This window comes from Tenrec ecaudatus, chromosome X (assembly GCF_050624435.1).
Source record: "Tenrec ecaudatus isolate mTenEca1 chromosome X, mTenEca1.hap1, whole genome shotgun sequence".
Classification (NCBI taxonomy): domain Eukaryota; kingdom Metazoa; phylum Chordata; class Mammalia; order Afrosoricida; family Tenrecidae; genus Tenrec; species Tenrec ecaudatus.
Genome location: NC_134548.1, coordinates 121,942,765 through 121,967,405, shown reverse-complemented (window position 1 = coordinate 121,967,405; position 24,641 = coordinate 121,942,765). Strand labels below are relative to the sequence as shown.

General features: G+C 44.3%; 1 protein-coding gene across 4 annotated transcripts in view; it reads left to right on the top strand.

The window, feature by feature from the left end:
- Nucleotides 1-3,276: 3,276 nt before the first annotated feature.
- MID2 (midline 2) overlaps nt 3,277-24,641 on the top strand; it is a 133,315-nt gene continuing 111,950 nt past the window's right edge. For 2 of the 4 annotated variants that reach the window (XM_075539209.1, XM_075539208.1), the window contains exon 1: nt 18,719-19,434. In XM_075539209.1, coding sequence (XP_075395324.1) covers nt 18,775-19,434 — 660 coding nt within the window. In that variant the 5' untranslated portion in view covers nt 18,719-18,774. Of the gene's footprint in view, nt 3,433-4,005; nt 4,120-18,718; nt 19,435-24,641 lie in introns of those variants that run through there. The other 2 variants (XM_075539210.1, XM_075539211.1) reach the window with 2 other exon arrangements.

Sequence of the window (24,641 nt, the reverse complement as noted above, 5' to 3'; positions counted from 1 at the left end):
CCACCTTCTCAGGTTATTTGTTCAGCATGCAGAGTTAATAAGTATGACTACATACTTATTGAATGACTACAAATCTAATACATATCTGTCCTGATTTTAAATCATGCAGCATTCCCTTGTTCTATTTGTACGAGTGCTTCTTCGTCTTTTGTACAGGACCCACATGGACACAGTGAATTGCTCCGAATTCCCATTCCTACCAGTGTGAACTATACTTTTCTATGATCCACACAGTTGAATACCTTTGTCTAGTCTATATAACACAGGCGAACATCTTTCTTTTCAGAATTATCTGCTTTTAGCCATACAACATCAGATCCCTTGATTCCACATCTTCTTCTGAATCCCTGCTTGAGTTTCAGACAGTTGCCTATCAATGTACTGCAGCACAATTTTACTTGGATATGAGATATTACTGATATTGTTCAATAATTTTCACATTCCATTGGATTATCTTTCTTTGGAATGGCCACAGATATGCTTCTCTTACAGTTGGTTAGCCAAATTGCTGTCTTCCAGATTTCTTGACTTGATGAGTGAATACTTGCAATGTTGCATCCATTGGTTGAAACATCTCAATTGGCATTCCTTCAATTCCTGGAAGCTTGTTGTTTGCTAGTGCCTTCTGGGAAACGGACTTCTTCCTTCCCTATCATTGGTTCTCAATCATCTACTAATTATTAAAATGGCTGAATGCCAACCAATTCCCTTTGGTAAAGTGCCTCTTTGTATGCCTTTCATCTTTTTTATTTTTTGCTGTTTCCTGCGTGGTAAATATCTTGCCCATAAAATCCCTTAATAATTAAACTCAAGTCTTGATTTTTGTCTTCAACTTTTTCAGCTTGAGAAATGCCAAGTGTGTTCTACCCATTTGGTTCTCTAACTCCAGGTCTTTACACATTTCATTATAATACTTTACTTTGCCTTTGGGAGTTGCCCTTTGCAATCTTGTGTTCAGCTCTTGCATCATGTTTTCTATTCACTTTGGCTACTTTGTATTCAAGAGGAAGATCAGAGTCTCTTGGATCCATTTTCACCTTTTAAATGACTTTTTGCTTTCTTCAGGTATGATGTCATCCCACCACTCTGGTCTTCAGTCATTAGTATTCAATGCTTGACATCTATTCCTGAGGTGGTCTAGAAAATCAGGTGGGATACATTCAAGGATGCATTTTGGCTTTTAACTGTTGTTTTTTTTCCCCCAGTTTCAACTTGAACTTGTATAGGAGCAACTGGTGGTGTGTTTCAGTGAGCGCAAGCTTGACCTCTTCTGACTGATGATATTGAGCTTCCCCATTGTTTCTTTCCACAGATGCAGTTATTTTGGTTCCTGTGTATTTAATCTGATAAAGGCCTCATTTACAATTACTTTATGTTGTTGAAAAAGAGTATTTGCAATGAATAGGTCCCTGGTCTCACAAAATTCTATCATGTGATCTCCTTTGTTGTTTCTATTACCAATGCCATGTTTTCCAATTACTCATCCTTCTTTGTTTCCAACTTTTGTGTTCCAGCCACTATGTATCAATGCATCTCAATTGCCTTTTGGATCAGTTTCAAAATGCAGAAGTTGGTAAAAATCTTCAATTCTTCACCTTGGCATTTGTGGTTAGTGTATATATTTGAATAGTAGTTGTGCTGACTGATCTACCTTGTAGGTATATGAATATTATCTTATCGCTGACAGCATTGTACTTTAAGAGAGAGATCTTGATATGTTCTTTTTGACAATGAATGCCATTCCTCTTGAATTTGTCATTTGAAAGATGACAAATTACACAATCACATGACTGATTAAAAATGGCAAATACCAGTCCATTTCAACCCACAGATACCTAGCATTTTGATCTTTCGGCATGGGAGTTTGACACCTTCTAACCTAACTACATTCATATTGTGTGCATACCAAGTTTCCATTATGAATGGATTTTTTAAAGAGCCAGCCCATATCAGCAGACAAACGTCTCAAAAGCTTTATTTTGTCCATGGCATTAAGCTTGACTCTGTTTTGAGTAGACACTTCTTCGAGATCACATTCTGAAAGTCTTCCAACCTTGGAGGCTCATCTTGTTGCATGCTAACAGATAATATAATATTCTGTTGCCATTCAAAAGGTTTTTCCCTCCTTATTTGTTCGTTTGTTCGCTTGCTTTCAGAAGCAGATCGGCAGGTTCTTCATATTTTGTCTGGAAGCACTGCTACACCCCATTCACCATAGTTGACACTACTAGGCATCTGAAACACCAGTGGCATAGCTTCAGCCATCACAGTACAACAAACAGAGTAGTTATAATATGTTTGTATTGTAGTATGCAGTGTAACATATGTTGTCATATAATGCATATGTTCTTTTAGAGTTTCCATTATTTACTCTCTTAGGCTGTATCAGTGAGCTCTGGATCTAAACATTTTTACTTCTTTAGGGCTGGACTGCCTTCAGCAGGGTAGCTGATAGTGATTTTCCCCTTGGTTGCCATCCAAGTTTCTCCAGCACATTGTTAAACAGGTGTGTTGGCTGATTACTATTGGTTCCCTGACGGGATACACCCAGAGCTACCTTTAATTTCTCTTGACTTGTTTCCATGTACTGTGATGTGTTTGGCGGAGTGTTTCCTCCCATTTTCTCTCTTTGCGTCCTTCTCTTGCTGCTGTGACTGCTGCTTTCCATATCAGGAACAGTCTCCTGGAGGCCTCCCCTTCCTTCCCTCTCCTACCCATCCAGTGCGTGGGGCTCAGCAGCATTGAGCCAATGACAGGTCAGCGGAGAGTCTCATTGTAGACCAATGAGATACTCCTAGGTTCCAGATGGACCAATGGGCTTATTGGGGACATCGACTACCTGGCTCACTGGCCTCTACCCCATTGTTCTCTGAGTAAGGACCCTATAATTTTGATGGGTCAAAGATTTGAAGGTGCAAAAGAAACCCCACTGTGGCTCTCCCCACCCCCTTCCTTTTGGTGGCTTTAATCCATCCCCACAACTTTTGCTTAAGGCCAATAAAACACGCCTTTCTCCCTTTGTAAAATAAAGAGGGGTTGGGTTTCCTTCAATTGTCTGCCCCATTCTGTCTCCTCCACTATTTTGGTTTGACTTTGTAGTTAACTTTACATAGAGCAGCTTCATCTGAGGACCTGCGCGTGGACCCAGACACTTTCTTCTCCTTGCCGGTTTCACCAGCCTGTTTGTAGTTCTAACCTGGGGCTGTTGGTGGGGCGGGGCGGGGCGGGTGAGAGGGGCGGTGGTGGAGGGCGGGTGAGAGAAGAGTTTGGCTAGTCTTCCTTTTGCATTCCTCACACATTCAGTTCTCTCGCTTTCACTCACTCACTCACACGCGCGCGCGCACACACACGCACACGCCCGCCCGGGCCCCTCTCGGTGTGTCTTCCTTCAAGATGACAGGGCGCTGGAGAAAAGGCCGCTGGAATCAGCTGGTAGGTACAGTAGTAACGCGAACCCCACCCACCCGCCGCCTTTGCTCTCTCAGGTTTCTCCGGTCACTCCTGCCAGGGGAGAGCAGAGGCAGACGTGCCTCCCGAGGAGGGGCTGGGGGAGCCGGGAGTGGCGGGGGCGGCCGAAGGTGAGCCCATGAAGGTAGCCGAGGGCCCCTCCTGCCGGAGTCCTGCGGGTCCTCCCTCCGGCATTAGCCCCAGCCCTGCTGGTCCCCCCCAGCCCCCCTTTGCGAAGGGATCGCCTCTCTCTCTCTCTCTCTCTCTCTCTCTCTCTCTCTCTCTCTCTCTCTCTCTCTCTCTCTCTCTCTCTCTCTCTCTCTGCGGCGGCGGAAACGACAGTGTGGTGCCTCCGCGGTGTCATGGTGCTGCTCCTGGACGGAGGGGCGAAAACTCTTTAAGTTTGGCTCCGGAGATTCAGCCGCGGCTGCGGCGCGGCGGCCGGGCGGGTATCGGCGGGGCGCGCGGGCGGGCGGATCCCGGCTGCTGCGCGGCGGCGGCGGCCCGCGCGAAGGCGGTGCAGGCGGCCGGCGGCCTAGAGCAGCGGCGGCGGTGGCGGCGGCGGCCCGGGAGCTGGCGCCGGAGCCCGAGCCAGCGCGCCGCGGAGGGAGGCGAGCGGCCGGCGCCCTCCGCTGCCGCTGAGGAGATGGCTGGTCCCAGAGAACGCTCCTGGTAACACGCTCCCCCGCACGCGGCCCCGCCGGGCCGGGCCCCTCCCCCCGGCTCCGCGCGCCCCTCAGGTGCCGCCATGGCCCGGCCGGGCCAAGGGCTCTGGGGCGCGGCGGGGCAGGAGCTTCCAGGAGGTGGAGGCGGAGGGCCTGGGCCGGCCCTGCCCTGCCTCCCCGCCGCGCCGCTGCCCTCCTGGGACGGGAGTGTGCCCGGGGGTGGACGGGCAGGGGGCGGCCGAGGCCTCCCGCGCGGCCAGGCTTGGCCCGGGAGCCGCGCCCTGGGCGCCCGGGGGTGGGGGTGGGGGAGAGTCTGGGAAAGGGCACCGCCGCCTTCCCACGCTCCCGTGGCCGGCCGGCCGCCAGGGATGCTGCGGACAGCCTGCCAGCGCGGAGGCCCCTCCAAACTTCATCCCGGGGGCTGCCCGAGCGGCGAGTCTCCGCCGCTGGTGCTTCGTTCTCTCTGGCCTAGCCTGGGCCGCCAGCTCTGGAGGAGGGCGAAGGCAAACTTCCCATCTGCCCCCAAGACAGATGGCGACGGAATGGGGTGGGGGGGGGAGGGGGCAGGGTTTCATCCTAACTCTTCTGGGTGGAGGAGATTGGCGGACACGTAATTTGCGAAGAGAGAGGGGTCGGTTCCTTTAGCGCTTGGTGCGGCACAGCCTGGTGTTTCCTTGGCATTTCTTCCCAGGGCAGGAAATGGGGATCCCGGGGTCCTTTGGTTTTTCCCTTACCCTCTTCCTCTTCCAGATGCCCCTACCTTCCCTCCTATTTACTCACCACCGTCCTACCTTGGCACACCCTTATGTACCCACCCTGTTCTCTCAGTACCCTCTCCTGCCCCCTCCTGAGCCGCCCCCGCCCCCGCCTTTCCCTCATTAACCTGTGCACTCCATTAAGCTGCAGGCCATGCAGTCTCTGGCTTTTTAAACCACGTTTGCTTTCTTTTTTAGAATTTCTGAAGGGGGAGGATGTGTGTGTGGGGAGGGGGGTGGAGTGGCTCTGGTACTGGTTGTGTGTCTGCGGTTAAAAGAAAAGGGTGGTTGTTGGTAGCTGATGAACACACGTCAGCGTCAAACTCTAGTCCAGAGGGTGCTCTAGGCGATGACCTTTTGGAAGCAGATGGTTGGGACTGGAACAGCCCCCCTTTCTGGCTGCTGGAAGAGTGCCCAGCCGGGCCCATTGGTGCTATCCAGTGGTGGTGGTGGTGGTAGTCAATTCTGACTCAGAGATTGGGAACTGCCCCCTAAGGTTTCCAAAACTAATCTTTATGGCAGCAGAGTGCAGGGTCTTGCTCCTGGAAGGCCTCTGGGTGGGCTCCCAAAGCAAAAACAAACAAATGCTTTAGCAGATGCTCCTGGAACATTGGCAACACCAGGCCTCTCAGAGGGGCCCTTCAAAGGGAAATATATAGGAAACGATGTTCATAAAAAAGGCCTGTGTATGTGTGGGTGAGACACACACACAACACCGGGGGTGTAGGGAGTGCCTCAGATTGAGCCAGAAGGGCTGCCTTTAACTCCATTGGGCTCCCTCTCATAAATCAAATCCGTGTTGTGGCAATATCTAATAGTATCAGGAAAGCTGACTAGGGAGGCTTCCCTCCCTTTTCTCTCCTCTCTCTGTTTTGGAAGCTGTGTCTGCTCAGTCCCAGCCTGTTAGCACCCTCCCCCACCACCTCTAAGAACCTCCTTTCTCTTCTAATCATTGCCCTGAAGGAGAAACAGATTTTGCTATATGTTACCTTTTAAATATATATACATTGCCACCCAATCGAGTTATCACAGCTGTATAATGGGAATTAGATTTCTCCTGATTGCTCCATACATTTTGATTTATGTAGTTGAAATACATGTCTAGGCGCCAAGATCAGAGAGTTCTTCCCAAAGCGGATAGCGCACTGGCCTTGGCTTCCTTGGTGCTTCTGGACGATCTTTCTTTCCTGGTTGATGCTCTCATGTCTGGGGCATAAGACCGTGTGCAGAGTATTGTGAGTCTTAGCGAGGGGTCTTTTGAAGTTGAAAGGGGTCTATAAACCCTCGGCATTATACTTCTCAAAGAAAGTACTGCCTTTACCTTTTAGCCTTTTGATAGGCTGAGCAAGAAGTAGGAACCTAGTTTAGTGGAAGGCTTAACTTGTAGGACCCAGCCTGGTAGACAAATCTATTGTACTATTTTAAGTCTTTTTCTTTAAAAAAAAACAAATATACAATTGAATGGAAACACACATAAAACTAGACATACAGAGTACTGGTGATTATGTAGGCAGTTATGATTTGAATCACTCAAAATGTATTCCAACTTGGTGATCTGAGTCAGACGCATTTGTAAAACATGACCGCTCCCACTTCGAGCCTACAGAGGGGCATAGGTAGTTTCCACTGAAAAGTGACATATGTCATGTTGGGCATGGCTCTAGAAGCATGATTAGCATGGAGGCAGTGGTGAGTCAACAATGTTTATGAAGCACCTACAATGTGCAGAGGCTTCCACTAACAGGCAGGAAGGTCCAGACTTGGTCCGGTATTTTGGTCTCCTGCTGGTTCACAACCTATCTCCATATTTGTAACTTCCAGATTTGAACTTGGAGAGGCTGTCTATGCAGGGCAGGGTTAGAGTGACTAGGGGCAGAAAGGGATGATTGCTTCCATGGAATTTCAGAGCTACTAGACTTCTCAGCATGTTGTACCTTGAAAGAAGGCCCACTTCAGGAAGTCTTGCTGCAAATCTCAGTGACTTGGGTGCTCCACGGACATATCAACTGAACAGTGCAAACTGATTTAGGTGATTTAGTTAATCCCTTCTCTAAGGGCAGGGCAACTTGCTCCAACTTGCAGGTCCTCATACAGTGCCAGCGGAGCCTCATGATTGCACCCCCAAATCGCTGAAGGCAGTGAGCCTCTCCATCCCTTCCGCCCTCCTCCCATAAAATCTGCAGACACCACAACAATCTCTAAGGAACTACTGAAGGGGAGTCGGTCTTTAGCACTCAGCAAACCTCACTGGCTGGGTGAAGGGAAGAGAGTGTCTTTATGCCTCAGTACACAGTGGAACACTCAACAAAAACCAAACTTGTTGCCATTGAGTCAATTATATTTGCAAGAAACCCTTATAGGCTAGGGTAGAACTGCCTTTGTGGGTTTGAGACTGTGACCCTTTATAGGAGTAGAAAGCCTTATTTTTCTGTTACAGAGCTGCAGTTTGCCAACTACTAACCTTCAGCCCTAAAATGGAGGCAAAACCAAGGCAGAAGCAAGAGATGTGTCTCAAATGGCTATTCTTTGGAGGTATTTGTTGGCAGTGGTGTGTGCGCGTGCGCGTGTGTGTTTGTGTGTGTGTGTGTGTGTGAGAGAGAGAGAGAGAGAGAGAGAGAGAGAGAGAGAGAGAGAGAGAGAGAGAGAGAGAGGAGATGGGTGACTTATTAGCTGTTATGTTATTGGCTTCTGATGTTATTGGCTTCTGTTGCTAGTGGAGGCTAGGGAATGCTTCATCTCTGTTCAGCATGGTTGGTTTTGGTCCTTTCTTCTCTGCGAAGAGAAAATGAGGCCCTGTGCTTGCAGAGCGCCTCTATCTAAGCTGGATGTCTTGACTTAAAGCACGGCCTCATCAAACTATAGGGTATAACATGTTGACACCAGATGTACAACAGTTCAAGGGCATTCAAAACTGTTCACTTTTTGTTGAGTGACATTTTGGTACCAAGATGGTGTTGCTTCTAATGTATTTCAGGTCTCAACAATACTGGTTCTGCCTAAATGGGTTAGTTCGCTAAGCGCCAATGTGAGAGCTGTACTACTTGAGTTCTTGCCTCCCTGCAGCCTGACCGGCTGACCTTGGACTTTGTCTCTGTCTTTTTTTCCTACAGGTCAGACTTCTCTGGTTCATGAACCATTCCCCAGTCTCTGGATCCTTCCCTTTTCAGGAACCAGACGGTCTGATAGCCAGCCCATTATATAACCTAATATCCCTTTGATACCTACAACCTCAGTGTTTATCATTTGCCCCATAGGAGCTTAAGGCATAGCCAAGGTAAACAATGTTAATGCAGGCTAGTGAAGTGTCTGAATGTATACAACCCTGAGATGGGAAGATGGTTTACAATGCAGACCCCCTCATTATTTTGTCCATAGCCCTTTGTTCAACGCTGCTAGGATCCTTGCAGTTCCCTGCCTAGAAGCTTGATTACCAAGTAGTCCTCTGTTCTCTCTCTCTTATTTTTGACCTGACCTTGGGGGCCTCTGGGCCTAATATTACACAGCATGCCCTATATCCACATACTGCCAATTGTATTATTTAAAAGAAGAAATGACTGTCTGCCAGGTGTGCCATTGAACATGTAGAAATATACAAATGTTCCAAAGGATAGCAGAGTTTGGGAAAAGCAGCCCCATCAGAGAGGGAAAGCTGTACAGGTGTTGGTAGGTAAATCAAGCGTTTACCCATTTGTTTTCCCAGCCTTGCAACAACCAGTGTAATCTGCATGCAGGTGAAGTTGTTGTGAGTTGTACTTACGATCCCTATTCAATTCTAGTGCCTGTTGCCTTGCCTAATGCATTTCTTAGTAGGTTCAGAACTTTTAGTTCCACTCTTTTGCTGTTCAGTGGGATGTTTATGATTCTATTGTATTATGTACCCCAAAGGTTAGACTTAGCGCTCATTCCTGTAGGGTAAAAAATAATGAAGTCTACGTACTATGGACTATTAAGTAGACTTTAATAACCCATTAAAATAGGCACTCGCTTTAGCTCTCTTTATCAGTTGGTAATCAACCTCTAGTCTTGAGCTCTCTGTGTGCGGGATGAAAATTTAAGTGGAAAAAAAGACAGTTCATTCTTTAAGGAAATTGCAGCGTAATTGGGGGCGGGGGCGCAACGGAGCATATGATAAATCCCAGTCAGACCCAGGGTCTTCCAGGAAACTTGTGGGAGAATGTAGTAGTTTTCCATTATGATGTCTACCATGTGTTAGGGATATGGATTTACAAATACTTTGACGTTCCTTCATAATTGGTTTTGCATTGATGATCTACAGATGTGTGATGGATTTTTAAATCAGGCTGATCATTTTATTTTACCTTCATGTGATGCTCCCAAAAGATTGTGAGCTGGGTAGAACAGGCAATATTGTTTCCATTTGACAGATGTGGAAGTTATGTCCCCAATAGTTTCAATGGCTTACCTAGGACTGCTGGTCTATTTTGGTTTACATCCAAGACTATATCCAGACTTGAGTATGAGGAACAAACAAGACATTGACTTTCGTGCTCGCTTCAGCAGCACATATACTAAGACATTGACTTTGAAATCAGTTTGAAAAGCATTAAATGCTACACCAATGTAAAATAATTTTTATTACTTATGGTTACTACTCCCTAGTCCTTCCCCCCCCTCCAGGTTTCTATTTCCAATCCTTATCCTTTAAGTTGAGAATTCTATACGTTGGTTACCTTTTATGTTCTCAAATGACTTTTTTTTTTTTTAAGTTTCAAGGAGTCCTTTCCTAATAGTAGTGGTATAAGATTTGGGCTACTAACCACAAGCTTTGCAGTTTGAAAGTGGTTTGCAACTCCCTCGGGAGAAAGAGGAGGTTTTCTACTCCCATAAAGAGTCACAACCTCAGAAACCCACAGGGGCCAGTTTTACTCCTTCCTATAAGATCACTATGAGTTGGAATTAACTGGATGGCAGAGAGTTTGGTTTGGGGGAGGGGGGACTTGATTGCCTTCCTTTCTCATTCTCCTCGGAATGATTCACTGTAGTTTCCTTGCGCTTTAACAGTCAAAACCATCAGCTCGTTGGTTCAACCAAGGAAAAGCTCCGGCAGTTCCTTTGGTGATGAAGCATATTACTTGTTAGCCTTCTTAGTCACACTCATAAACAAAAACATCTGTTTTTAAGGACTAGTTTATAATAATCCAAGCTATCTTTCCTATGGGTGTAATAGATAGCATGAGCTTTGGAATTTTAGGATGCAAGGCTGGAAAGCATCTTTAAGAGATAACACATCTGGTGATTCTAGTCTAAGTTGAATGACATTTAAGAGTTGAGAAAACATCACACTAGCCCAGGGCTCATTCACTCATCCCCAAAGGCAGAGAAAGTTTCTAGTGGCTTAAGGAAGAGCTCCTGGGACATTAATGTTAATATACTGGTGAGTGTTGTTTATTTTATATTAATTTGTTTTTGTTTTGTCAGTGCAATTCTGTTTACTTACTGCCCAAAGGTCAGGCTAGGTTTCACCCTCATGGCTTTTCTATGGAGAGGAGAGACTGTGGTTTCCTGGGGATATAGTGAGAGACTAGAACAGTCTTCTGTAGACCTGGAAGAGGAAAACTAGATGGATTAAGTGGGAATTCAATTGTGCAAAATTTGAAATAGCAGTGACAATGGGTTTTTTTATTTTGTTTTTTTTAATGGGGTAAAGATTACCGACATGGAAACAGTTCTCTAGTAGAGTACGGGCAAATACATAAATACACATATTTTATCCCTGTGTACATACATGACCACAATCTCTATAAGGCAGCAAACAAATGATACAGAAGGAACTAGGAAGGTGTTTGCATGCACTATCAGGCAAGGATGATCAAAGTTGGCAATTCAAACCTACTAGCCACTCCTTGGGAGACCGATAAGGCCCAATTGTAAGGATTTATAATCTCAGAAGACCCTATATAAGATTGCTCTGAGTCCTTAAGTGACTTGATGGCAGTGGATGGGTAAGGAAATGTATGTGGACATGGGCATTTCTTTCTTAACAAGATACTTGGTTTTGTGTACCTCTGCCCCCCCCACCACACCCCCACCCCAACCAGCATGTTTCTTATGACAGGCAATTGTGTTTTCTACAAAAGCTTCATGCTTACCTGTCCATGGGTCACACCCTATCAGATTTACATCCTGTCTTTCTGTCTTTATCCTTAGCACACTCTAAGTCTACACAGATTAGTGATTCACAAACTTTTAAACCTTGCAACACTCTGCCATTGTTTTATTTTTGTCCTACCTCACTTCCTTGTGTTAAAAGTATTTTCTGATAACAGGAATAAGTTTATTGCAGGACTCATATTTTTTAAGTGACAAAAACTCTGGAGCTGAGCATTTTCTGAAATCCACTGATCATTAGCTCTATCCCAGGGTGTTATGAAACCTAGACAGGGAGGGAATCGCTGACCTAGATAAACCATGGAGAGGAGTAAGCAATACAATAGAGTTTAGTCACGTTTCATAATTACATAATTGACAGTGTAGTATAAAGGTTAACTGTTCACACTCTAGAGTCAGACAGACCTGGGTTTGAACACTTGTCCCCCTCCCCCCATTGAGCTATATGTATTAACCATTCAATGGCATGTAGTATATTTACCAAATTGTACAACCAGTATCCTCTAATTCCAGAACATTTGTATCACTCCCCAGAGAAATCTCATACCCCTTAGCACTAACTTTTATTTCTTTCTCTACCCAAAGCCCTTGACAAACACTAAGCCACTTTTTGCCCGTATGGGTTTCCAAATTCTGGGCATTTCATACAAACGGAATCATATAATACACAGCCTTGTGTATTGGCGCTTTTTACCTTCCCATTCTCACTGCTGTCGAGTTGATTACAACGCATAGTGACCCTAGAAGACAGGGTGGAGCTGCCACTGGAGGTTTTCCAAGACTGTCTTTCTCCACTGGGAACCGGAGCCTGCAAGTGGTTTCGAACTGCCCTAACTGCCAACCTTTCCACGGAGCGCCCCCCCGACCCCCCCCACAAGTAACCATAAACTGCCAGGACTCTTTTTTTACCTTAGCATAAGGCTTTTTAACATTCCCCCACGTGGTAATTGTGTCTATACTTAATTCATTTGTGTGACCAAGTAATGCTTTATTACATGGATGTAGCACATTTTCCTTTTGAGTTATAATCTGCAACTAACAATGGGAGTTAAGTGGTGTTTTTTCCCCCCTTGGATTTGAATTTTCATGAAGGTAAATGATGCTGAGCACCTTTTCTTGTGCTTGCTTACTGGTCATTTAGATATTTTCTTTGGATGAATAAGTTTTTGAATTCCTTGACCGTTCAAAATCAGATAAGTTTTGTTTTTGAGTTAATGTAGGTTCTGTTTATTTCCAGATGCACATTCCAAAAATCTTCTACCATCCTGTGAGGTATCTTTTTTATTTCCTTTTCATTATTTCATAATCTGGGTTGTTTTGTTTTGATTCTTGCTTCCCTCACCTCGACCCTCTGCCCCCCTCAACCATCAACATTCGCTTCTTTTGATTTCTTGATGGCATCCTTTAGTTCATAAATGTTTATGTTGTCGAATTTATCTATATTTTCTTTGATTGTGCTTCTGGTGTGTCATCTACAAACGACTGCAAACTATAAGGCCTTAAGGTTTGAACCTTTGTTTTCTTCCAAGAGTTGTACAGTTTTAGCTCTTAGAATGTCTTTGGTTCATTTTTTTAAAACAATTTATTAGGGGCTCATACAACTCTTATCACAGTCCATACTTATACATACATCAATTGTATAAAGCACATCTGTACATTCTTTGCCCTAATCATTTTCTCTTTTTTTCCTCCTCTTTTCTTTTTTTACATTTTATTAGGGACTCATACAACTCTTATCACAATCTATACATATACATACATCAATTGTATAGAGCACATCCATACATTCCCTGCCCCAATCATTCTCAAAGCATTTGCTCTCCACTTAAACCCTTTGCATCAGGTCCTCTTTTTTTCCCCTCCCTCCCCGCTCCCCCCTCCCTCATGTGCCCTTGGTAATTTATACATCGTTATTTTGTCATATCTTGCCCTATCCGGAGTCTCCCTTCCCCCCCTTCTCAGCCGTCCCTCTCCCAGGGAGGAGGTCACATGTGGATCCTTGTAATCAGTTCCCCCTTTCCAACCCACTCACCCTCCACTCTCCCAGCATCAGCATCACCCCTCACACCCTTGGTCCTGAAGGTATCATCCACCCTGGATTCCCTGTACCTCCAGCCCTCATATGTACCAGTGTACAACCTCTGCCCTATCCAGCCCTGCAAGGTAGAATTCGGATCATGGTAGTTGGGGGGAGGAAGCATCCAGGATCTGGGGGAAAGCTGTGTTCTTCATCGGTACTACCTCGCACCCTAATTAACCCATCTCCTCTCCTAAACCCCTCTATGAGGGGATCTCCATTGGCCGACACTTGGGCCTTGGGGCTCCACTCTGCACTTCCCCCTTCATTCAATATGGTATATATATACATATATACACATATATACACATACATACACACATACATACACATACACACATATATCTTTTTTTTTTTTTGCATGATGCCTTATACCTGGTCCCTTTGGCACCTCGTGATCGCACTGACCGGTATACTTCTTCCATGTGGGCTTTTTTGCTTCTGAGCTAGATGGCCCTTTGCTTCATTTTTGAGTTAATTTTTGTGTCTGGTGTGAAGTAGAAGTCCAACTTCATCCTGTTACATATGGAGATGCAGTGGTTCCTGATTATCCATTCTCTTATTGAATTGTAGTGACATTCCAAATTAGTTGACCATAAGTATATGGGTTTATTTCTGGAACCTCAGTTTTGTTCTGTGTTTAAATCATTGTGCTGCTATTTTCAAACAGTGCGACCCTGGACAAGCTCCCCTTTGTGGGTAATAATAGTGCCTTTATGTCTTAGAAGGTTGTTCTGAAAATTAGATGAGACCATACATGTGTAAAGAGTATTGCATAGTGCTCAGTAAATTATGGGGGGAGGGAGTGCTTGGATAATCAAGGGGATAAGAGAAATGGGGAAGAGTTAAAAGGATATTGAAATATCAGGAATGCATGAACAAGGCAGCCTCATAAATGAGAGATGCAATGAACATCTGTTCAAAGACGTTGACAAAAGAGAGTCAGCTCCTCACAGTTGAGCAAAGAGCACTTACTCTGAGACACACATGTACAACAGAGAGACGCGGTATAGACAAGCTAGATAAAATGAGCAAGAGTGGAATACATTATAGTAGTCTTTATAAGCCCAAAGTGAGTTAAGGTAGGCGCATTTCTAAACCTGACCTGGCTAATTTTCAAAAATGTCAAGATAATTCATGTGTATATTTTTTTGGCCCTCGTTTTCTCTGACACCAACCACCCACATGCCCCTTTCTCTCTGTTCCCGTGGATTCAGTCATTTGCTAGAATGACTCAGAAAGCAAGGGGACTACCTATACTTGAACTCATTTATTATCACAAGAAAGGACGCAAGTACAAGTGAATTGATGCATTTTACAAGGTCTGGGAGATGCTGAAGCACAAGACTCCCATGGTTCCACTGTTCTTCAGAAAATGCCATGTTCTTCCAGGCATGCCTGTTCTCACCCAAAGGAGAGAGGCCAGAGTCTTCCACTCCTTGGGGGTCTCAATGAATATACAAACTGGTGCTAATATATATACACAAGATCAAGATATATATTATTGATTTCATTATGCCGTCTCCTGAGGTTGGACCTATGCAGCTCTGACTCATTTACATGTGTTCAATGTGTTGCCTGGCTGTATTAAAAAACAAACAGGTGATCTTGATGGCTATTAAACTCCATGAATTATTGCTAGAAAGCAGAGATAAAAGGCCAAATCGAGATTTTTTTGTTGCCTCACTGAATGTTATTTTAGATCACAGTTGTTTGCTTCTTTAGTTGGTCAGGGACTCTTTGAGAATCTCTTGAAAGCTTTTGGCATTGATCTTCCCGGGAAAAGTCACAGATGACAGACAATATTCTGCAAACAGTTCTAGGAGATTAAGAACTCCCTAGTTTTAAAAGCCTGTTAGAATCTTATTATCCAAGGGACTCCTGACCCACAGCATACTCTCCCATGCTCAATATTTCATAGTGAGGTTCAAATGTCACATTGACTCAGGAACAAGTTTACGAGGGAACATTGAAGAACCCCTCCTCTGGACATAGGAATTGATGCGGACATTTTTCTAAGAAATTAGGAGAGCTGTGATCTTTTTTCTTTCAGCAAATGTTCCCTGCCTGCTGTCATTTTGGCTCGGAGTCCTTCCTCAAATCTCTCAGGTAGCTTTCAACCCAAAAATTGAGGACAGGAAGCTGAACGCCATTTAGAATTGATAGTAATAAATGCAGTGTGAGGTGGAGACAGGCTTAGAAGGCATGTGATTCTGAAATTCTCTGACAGATTTGGAGAATCGCAAAGGGCCACAGAGAGACAAAAATAGAAGCAGAAATCTGCTCTCAGAAGACCTCTAGTGAATAGTCAAAATAAACTTTAGGGAAAGGAGTGCGATGATTGGAATCAAAATGTAGAGGAAAGTTTGGCCCAGGGCCCCGCCCCATAACTTGTTGGATGTCCCTGATTGGAGTCTCAATTTTCTAGCCCTAGCATGGGTATAACACTAATACCTTCCTCACATGCAGGCTTCCTGTAAGTGCTCTATAAGTGCTAGATCCCATATTACGGTCCTTATTTTAGTTGAAAGAGTCTTTCATTTAACAATTACTTGACACCTAGCCAATGTGAGCAGAAACCCTGGTGATGTTGTGGTTATGCCGCCAGGCTGCTAACTCCAAGGTCTACCGTTGGTAGGTTTTCTATGCCACTAAAGAATTATAGTCTTCGAAATCCATAGGGGCAGTTCTACCCTGTCCTATAGGGTTCCTATGAGACAGAATCGACTCTACGGCAGTGTTAGTTTGTGTGTGTGTGTGTTGAGATTATGTGAAGTGCTGTGGTATAGATTAAAAGAAAAGATATAACTCATGCCATCAAGGAGCAAGAAGAATGAGTTGGAGTGGCAGATATGTGAATGCAATAAAACAGAATATTCTGGAAGCCACCAGGCGGGCACTGAGGTGATACTATGGAAATGGGTGACCTCCTGGGTTTCTAGTCTTGGATGGTGCTAGTCACCTGATTAGGGAAGCTAGAGGAACAGATATGACTGAGACAATAAGCCCATTTACGGACATGTTGAATTTGAGCATCTGAGAGACTTCAGGCTGGAGCTATTTAAGGCAACATTCCTATTGAGTTAGTTGAAAGTTGCACTACCCATGATCTCTTACAATTCTAAGATTCTATGAACGATGTGCATCTTAACTGCATGATTTTTTAGCCTCTATAAAGAAATGCTGATAGATGTTCTAAGCTATAAAATCTTGGGCCAAACAATTTTCAAATCATTTCAAACTGTAAAAATAAAAATGCCACAGTCTCACTTTTTAAAAAAGTGGCTATTGCACACATCTGAACTTAGTCAACCAACTGGGCAGTGAGTGTTTTACATAAAGATTCTGGACTTGCACAGTCTTAATTTCCTACAGATGTCCATTAAGTAACAGGTTACTTTAGTGCACTTACATGGTTTTATTTAGAAACAATTTGGGGGCTGGGGGTGGGGTGGGATCTATTCCACTGATTCACAACGTACAGTTGTACTCTGTTTTTAAGGTCCTGTGAGGAGCACCAAAAAGCAAACCCACTGCCATCAAGTTGCTGCCGCCTCACAGTAACCCTATAGGACACAGTAGAACTGCCCTTGAGGGTTTCTGAGACTGTAAGTCTTGACGGGAGTAGATAAACGCTAGTACGGTACAGTATCAATTGTAGCATCAAATTGTCAAGCCTTAATGATGGCTTCCGATGATCAGGGGATGGTGAGCAAACGCTACTCATCTTTTGATTAAAAGATACCCTTCTTTCTTATTCAGTGTATGAACATCTTCAGTCAGTAAGATAAGTTGTATAGTTTTCTTCCACTATGGCTAACAGAGTAATTTGCGTGTGAAGGTTTTAATGAAATCCTGAGGGCAGGATCAGTGCAGAAATGCCTGTGAATTAAGCAAGAGGTTGGTCGCTTATGAGTTGGGTGACTTCTTTTCATCTGTGAAACACCTTAGCCTAGAATGAAGGCCTCCAGATCTGAACATGTCTGGCTGTCAGATATTTTTGAATGCTCATGTCACTAATTAATATGATGAGCATAATTGGCATCTTGATTTTGATTTGCTTCCTGGTATAGGAAGTAAAAGAGATGGGGGGTAGGGGTGGGAATGAGCTTCACAGATGGCTTGTGCAAAATCAGTGGGCATTTATGTGATAATAAAACCAAACTGAAGGCACCAGGTAATATGCGGGGGCTCCAGAAAGTTCTTGGAAAATCAAAATCTAAAAAAATGGTGGAATTTTCCCACGAACTTTTGGAAGCGCCCCCTCGAATGTCTTCAGCATTTATCAGCAACTATAGCCCTGGTGGTGTAAGTGATTACGCGGTGGACTGCGATCCACCTAGCCTGCAGTTCGAAACCACCAGCAGCTCCAAGGAAGACAGACTGGGCTTTCTACTTCCATGAACAGTTACAGTCTCTCCAACCCTCAGGGGTGGGGGTCACTATGAGTCATCATCGACTCAATAGCAGTGAGTTGGAGAGCTGATTCATGTGTAAGGAGTCCTTGTGGTGCAGTGTGCTCCGAGTCGGGCTACTAACTGCAAGGTCAGCTGTTCAAGACCATCGGCTGCTTTGCAAGAAAGAGACCAAAGTCTTTGAGTCTCAGAAACTCAGAAATAGGGGTAGTTCTACCCTGTCCTATAGGGTCGCTTTGAGTTGGCATCAACTTGCTGGCAGTGAGTTTGTTCATTGAGTGAAGTAGCACGAGTAGTATTGGACTACTCAGCAAGTTTGGGGGTTCCAACTTGCCAGCAGCTTCCCAGAAGAAAGTTCAGACTCTCTGCTCCCTTAAAGATTTACATCCTTGGAAACCCTATTTAATGTCATCATGAGTCTGAATTGACTCGATGGCAATCAGCTTGGTTTGGCTAACATGGCATACGTCCAAGAGTTAAAATCATTTCCTGTATAACTTGACAAGATGAAGGCTGTTTTGAAATGCATGTCAAGGTGCAAAAGCAAAAATGACCTTCTTTGTCCCCAGTCATTTAGGTTATTAGCAATGGCATGGAGTAGATATTTCCATGACTGGAAAAAGGAAGTAAGTCAGAGCCAAACTCAGAAGTAGAACTTAATGATCCTACACTGAGAACGACATTTTTCTAAAGCTGTCCCTTCTTCTTTTTTCACACTGGCTCTCAGAATGGAATTCATTTCAAGAACTAGAGAGTTATTTTGAAATATAGTCTTATTTTCTTTCCACTGGATTTGAAATATGAACAGCCCCCATATTTTACTTTGAAGTGAAATAGAGAATGATATTGGAGAGTGGAGATGGAGAATTTATCAAGGCCTCGGGTTCATCAGAGTCCCAGACCAGACAAGTCAGTGGAGAATGTGTTTAGAGAATGGTACGTACCCATCTTGTGAGCGGGGCCAGGAACATTAAGCTGTGAATCAGGATTCATAGGTGGCCACTAGGCGTAGAAAAATAAAACTAAACCCAGGCAGTTGTCAAGAACAAAGTTCGAAGGAGGGGAAACCCAGAAGCAACTCTCTGATGAATTCCCAAATTGCTTTCCGTATTGCTCACGCATCCCTGGGGAGCCCAGCATGTGACACCTCCATGGGTCAATGTATAATGATGCTACATCTCCCTTTTCCTTTGGAAAGACTGAATACCTCTTGCTTTCTATTCCTTGCAGGTGAAAGCCCAGCCTCTGTGGTTCTTAATGCCTCAGCAGGATTATTTTCACTAAAGATGGAAACACTGGAGTCGGAATTGACCTGTCCAATCTGCCTAGAGTTGTTTGAAGACCCCCTTCTGCTCCCGTGTGCTCATAGTCTCTGCTTTAGCTGTGCCCATCGCATCTTGGTCTCTAGCTGCAGTTCTGGTGAATCTATTGAACCCATTACTGCTTTCCAGTGCCCTACATGTAGGTATGTTATCTCACTGAACCACCGAGGTCTGGACGGCCTCAAGAGGAATGTGACCCTGCAGAACATTATTGACCGCTTCCAAAAGGCTTCCGTCAGTGGGCCCAATTCACCAAGTGAGAGCCGCCGGGAGAGGGCTTACAGGCCCAGCACCACCATGTCTAGTGAGCGAATTGCTTGCCAGTTCTGTGAGCAGGACCCCCCACGGGATGCCGTGAAAACCTGTGTCACCTGTGAGGTCTCCTACTGTGACCGTTGCCTGCGGGCCACGCACCCCAACAAGAAACCCTTCACCAGCCATCGCCTGGTAGAACCAGTGCCAGACACACACCTTCGAGGGATCACCTGCCCGGACCATGAGAATGAGAAAGTGAATATGTATTGTGTATCTGATGACCAATTGATCTGTGCCTTATGCAAACTGGTGGGCCGTCATCGAGACCATCAAGTCGCATCCCTGAATGATCGGTTTGAGAAGCTCAAGGTAAGGCAGCTGGGAAATAGCCACAGTTTTTTTTTTAATTTTAACAATTTAGTAGGGGCTCATACAATTCTTATCACAGTTCATACATATACATACATCAATTGTATAAAGCACATCTGTACGGTCTTTGCCCTAATCATTTTTTTCTCCTCTTTTCTTTTTTTACATTTTATTAGGGACTCATACAACTCTTATCACCATCCATACATATACATACATCAATTACATATACATATACATACATCAATTGTATAAAGCACATCCCTGCCCCAATCATTCTCAAGGCATTTGCTCTCCACTTAACCCCCTTGCATCAGGTCCTCTTTTTTTCCCCCTCCCTCCCCTTTCCCCCCTCCCTCATGTGCCCTTGGTAATTTATACCTCGTTATTTTGTCATATCTTGCCCTATCCAGAGTCTCCCTTCCCCCCTTCTCTGCTGTCCCTCTCCCAGGGAAGAGGTCACATGTGGATCCTTGTAATCAGTTCCCCCTTTCCAACCCACTCACCCTCCACTCTCCCAGCATCATCCCTCACACCCTTGGTCCTGAAGGTATCATCCACCCTGGATTCCCTGTACCTCCAGCCCTCATATGTACCAGTGTACAGCCTCTGTCCTATCCAGGCCTGCAAGGTAGAATTCGGATCATGGTAGTTGGGGGGAGGAAGCATCCAGGATCTGGGGGAAAGCTGTGTTCTTCATCGGTACTACCTCGCACCCTAATTAACCCATCTCCTCTCCTAAACCCCTCTATGAGGGGATCTCCATTGGCCGACACTTGGGCGTTGGGTCTCCACTCTGCACTTCCCCCTTCATTTAATATGGTATATATATACATATACATATACACATATATACACGTACATACACACACTTATATCGTTGTTGTTTTTTTTGTGCATGATGCCTTATACCTGGTCCCTCAATAGCCACAGTTTTACTGTGAGCCGATCCCCTGGAAAAATGGGTTCTTTTTCCCCTCTATGGCAAGGGAGTTAACACCAAGTTGTTCTCATGAGCAATAACCTATTTGTCTGCAGGTTCTCTCTGCATCCTGTTAATCCGTTGCATACACTTCACTTACATTCATATACTTCTGGCCAATTCTGATTTGCATGGGTCGAGGCCCACCACACCAACACAGCAAAATAGCATCTGGTGGCACTGTTGGACAAGTGGTGGGTGACTGACTAACCACAAGGTCAGGGGTTCAAACCCACCAGCCACTCCGCCAAAGAGAGATGAGGCTGTCTGTTCCCGAGAACGATTTACAGCTTCAGAAACACGATACAGGGCATCCTGGTGGCATTGTGCGCTTGGTGTTGAGCTGCTACCCACAAGGTCAGCAGGTTGACCCCACAAGTCACTAGGCAGGAGAAAGATCAGCTGTGGCTGTTTACCCCTGTACTGATTAAAAGTCTGGGAAACTCAAAGGGACAGTTCTACTCTGTCCGAGAGGGTTACCGCCAGTTGCAATTGGCTTAATGGCAGTGAGTGCGAGTCCTAATCAACTTGAGGACAGTGAGCTGCTCTTGGTTTTGTCCTTTCTCAAGGGACCCTGGTGGTGCTGTGGGTTGAATATTGGACTGGTAACCTCAAAGTCAGCGGTTTAAATCCATCAGCCACTCCCCAGCGGAAAATGAGGTTGTCCACTCCCATAGATTTAGTCTTGTAAGTTCCAAGGAGCAGTCCTTAATCTGGCTTATACGGTCACTATGAATTGAAATTGACTCACCGGCAGTAGGTTTGGCTTCTCTGTCAGTAACATATTATACATTACTTGTCTTTGCTCTGATCTTTCCATTTCTTTTAAGTATGTGATGAGTACCTGCGTGGGTGTACTGCATTAGAATATGTGCTGATTTGCATATGCATGTGTATAGCAATGGGAAGGTTGGGAGTGTCTCTGTGTAGGTGTGGGTGAAGGTGTCTGAGTGGATCTTTGTAGGCGAGAGATTTTTGTGAAGGGCATTCGTTTATGCTCATCTGTCTACTGGGTGCATGAAACAAACAAAGGTCTGGCATTGTCCACTTACAGACTATCATAAGCACTTAAACCAAAGGACCCGTTACCTACCGTTCAGTTCATTCCGACTCATAGGGACCCCTGTAGAATGGAGGAAAACTAGGGTTTTCAAGTGTGTAACTCTTTAGGGAGTCAAACATGTTCATCGTTCTTCGGCATAGAAGCGGAGGGGTCAAACCACTGATTTTTGGTTAGCACTCAAGCGTGTAATCACTGTGCTACCAGGGTTCCACAAAAGCATTTCAACCCCCAAACCTACTGCCTTTTAAGCCTGCCTTAAACACAACACCAAAAAGAACCATCAGTGTACCAGGCAGTCAAGAGAGCTGCTGATGAAATGAAAACTTGCAAACTGAAAGATTAAGGAAATTAAGCCAGTATAACATTTGGGCCAGGGTTCCGGTTTTTGTGTGGTTTCTAGATGGAAACACTTGTTTTAGGTCCTGCCTTGGGAGTTGTATCTGTTTTCAGTGGATGGCGTGGAAGTTTGGTTTTGTCTGCCCATGAAAATTTACTTTTTTGATTCAGTTCGGTTCCTTTTAAAAGGAGCCTCTGCTGGTGATGCAGCGGTTAAAGTGCCTGGCTGCTAACTGAACAATTGGTGGTTTGACCCCACCAGCCAATCCCCAGGAGAAAGGTGTGTCCATCTGCTTCTGTAAAGATTTCAGTGGACTCAGTGGCAGCATGCTTCAGATTTCAAAAAACTCAAACTCACTGCCGTCGAGTGAGGCCCAACTTGACGTCCTACAGTGACCTTGTAGGACAGGGTAGCCTGCTCCTGTGAGTTTCTGAGACTTTTAACTCCTGGCAGGAGTAGAAAGTCCCATCTTTCTCCTTTGGGGTGGCTAGTGGTTTAGAACTGCTGACTTTGCCTATTGCAGCCTAACCCATAACCAGTATGCTCCAGCCATGTTTCAATGGATCCCCCTAAAATCAAAAGCTACTTACAGAGGACACACATGCCTCACTCTTCCTTTTGCTAGTGGACAGAGGTTTTGACTTTTGGTAATCAGTTGATCTGTGATCATCTGTTGTTGGAGCAGATAGGGTTTCTGTACAAATCTAAATGCCTGCTTTTCAAAAGCCCTGCTGTAAGCTCACATTGATGTTAACAAATGTGAGATCCAGAAAATTGTTTCTTTCCCATTGCCTTACCACTCTGGGGTATAAAACCTCCCTGAGGAAGGGCTCTATTTAACAAATATTCCAGAAAAAAATAAAATGTTTAAATGAACAATAAGATTGCCATCTTAAAAACTGGGCATCATTATGCAAACTAAGGAAGACCCAGAAAGGATGGAAGGTGGGTGGTGGGTGGAGGCATGACAGGAATTGAGATATTTTTCATATCTTGCTCTGAAAAAAATTCATTTTAAGTTGTGTAAAATTACAGTGTTGATGAAGGTATACACACTCAGAATGTGACTCAGCAAGCAGTCCTGTAATTTATTGTTGCACATGGTCACATCAACAAAGGTTTCTGCCTATTTGGTTATTTATAGTTAATATTTGTAAATTTTGTACAAAAGTCATTATCATCTGATGATCTCTTCAAGCCATACTTTCTTTCATATCAGGGGTTATAAAACCAAAAACAAATCCCAAACTGGTTGCCATTGAGTTGATTCCAATTCATTGAGACCCCATGTTTGAGTAATAGAACTGTGTTCCGGGGGTTTTTCAATGGCTGACATATTTTGGAAGGGAATTGCCAGGCCTTTTGCCCAAGGCACTCCGGGGTGGATTCAAATTGCCAACTTTTAGTTAGTGGCAGAATATTTAACCATTTGTACCATCAAGGGATTTCATGAAGACTGTAAAGTGGAATTACCTCATGACTTCAGTTCTTAGAATTATGAAATGTTTGACCTTGGACTTAAACTAGCCCAAGCCCTACTTTTTAGACTTGCATAAATGGGGACTTTAGTATTGTTTGTTCAAGTCATAGAATTGGTTAGGAGGAGAACTGGAGATAAACCTCTCTATCCTGGGTTATATAGTCTTTCTCCCTGCTACCTACTAGCTACAGATTTCTGCCTCTTTGTCTTAGACATCAATTTTCCCCATGAAATGTGATTTAGAACTTAACTTTATGCTCCAGCAAGTACACATTTCCTGGGTCAAGGATAGACAATTAACACATCAAAGAAAGGACACAGTATATAAATTTACAGCTTCATAATGGTAAATGATAGGGTCGGAGTGATAGCAAGAGTGGGGGATTTGGAGAGAATGGAACAAAAACTCTGCCAAGTATTTGCAGGTGTTGAAACTATAATAAGACATTGGCCTTGAGAAACATTCCAAACAAAAAGATCTGTTTTCATATATACTATTGAGATAACACAAAAGACAGGATAGAATCAACCTGTATCTACAGAACCACCAGCTCTATGAAACACATCCAAAATCATTGGAGGATTGATTAGTTATTTGGCATCAGCTACATAGAACCCTTATCTCCCTCGATGATCAAAATACACAAGTTCCAGTGATGGCTGTAATACACATGTATTTTGTCAAAAAGTACCTTTGTGAAGAATGTAATGAGTAGTTTTTAGAGATTTAAAATAGCTACCCTTTCATTTTTTAAAAAGGAAATGTATAGATTCATCTGATTATAAATTAAGTGGAAACTTTTTGCGTGTGTTCATTTTTTGGACAGAGAGTGGAAACATGTGAATCATTCACATGGTTTGTTCTCTTGCCTGGAACATCTTGGGTTTGAGGGAGGGTGATGCTCATGGGTGGTGGTCACTTTGATTAGCTGCCAGATGTGAAGGACTATTAGTTGTCCACATTAAGTAGAGAGGAAGTTTGATTTTTCAGGGTCACATATACTCATTTCTCTGGGTTAATTTGAAGTTAGAAAAGGATTTAAGATTAGCTCCTGAATTTGCTTGATTCTTCCCGAAGGAGAAAGGAGAGAGCCATCTGTCAGATGCTATGGGGAAGTCTGCCTAAGCATACACCCTTGGCCCTGAAAGCAGCACAGGATTATATCTAAGAAGTAGATGTTTTAGTCAGTAACTGACACTGTTTATGTCTACTTCTGTTTCAGATTATGATTAGTCACTTGTAATATTTAGAAGCAAGGATAGGAAGACTCCTTCCCATCACACACTTCGGGCATGTCATTAGAAGACACCAGTTCCTGGCAGAAAACATCAGGCTTGGTATAGT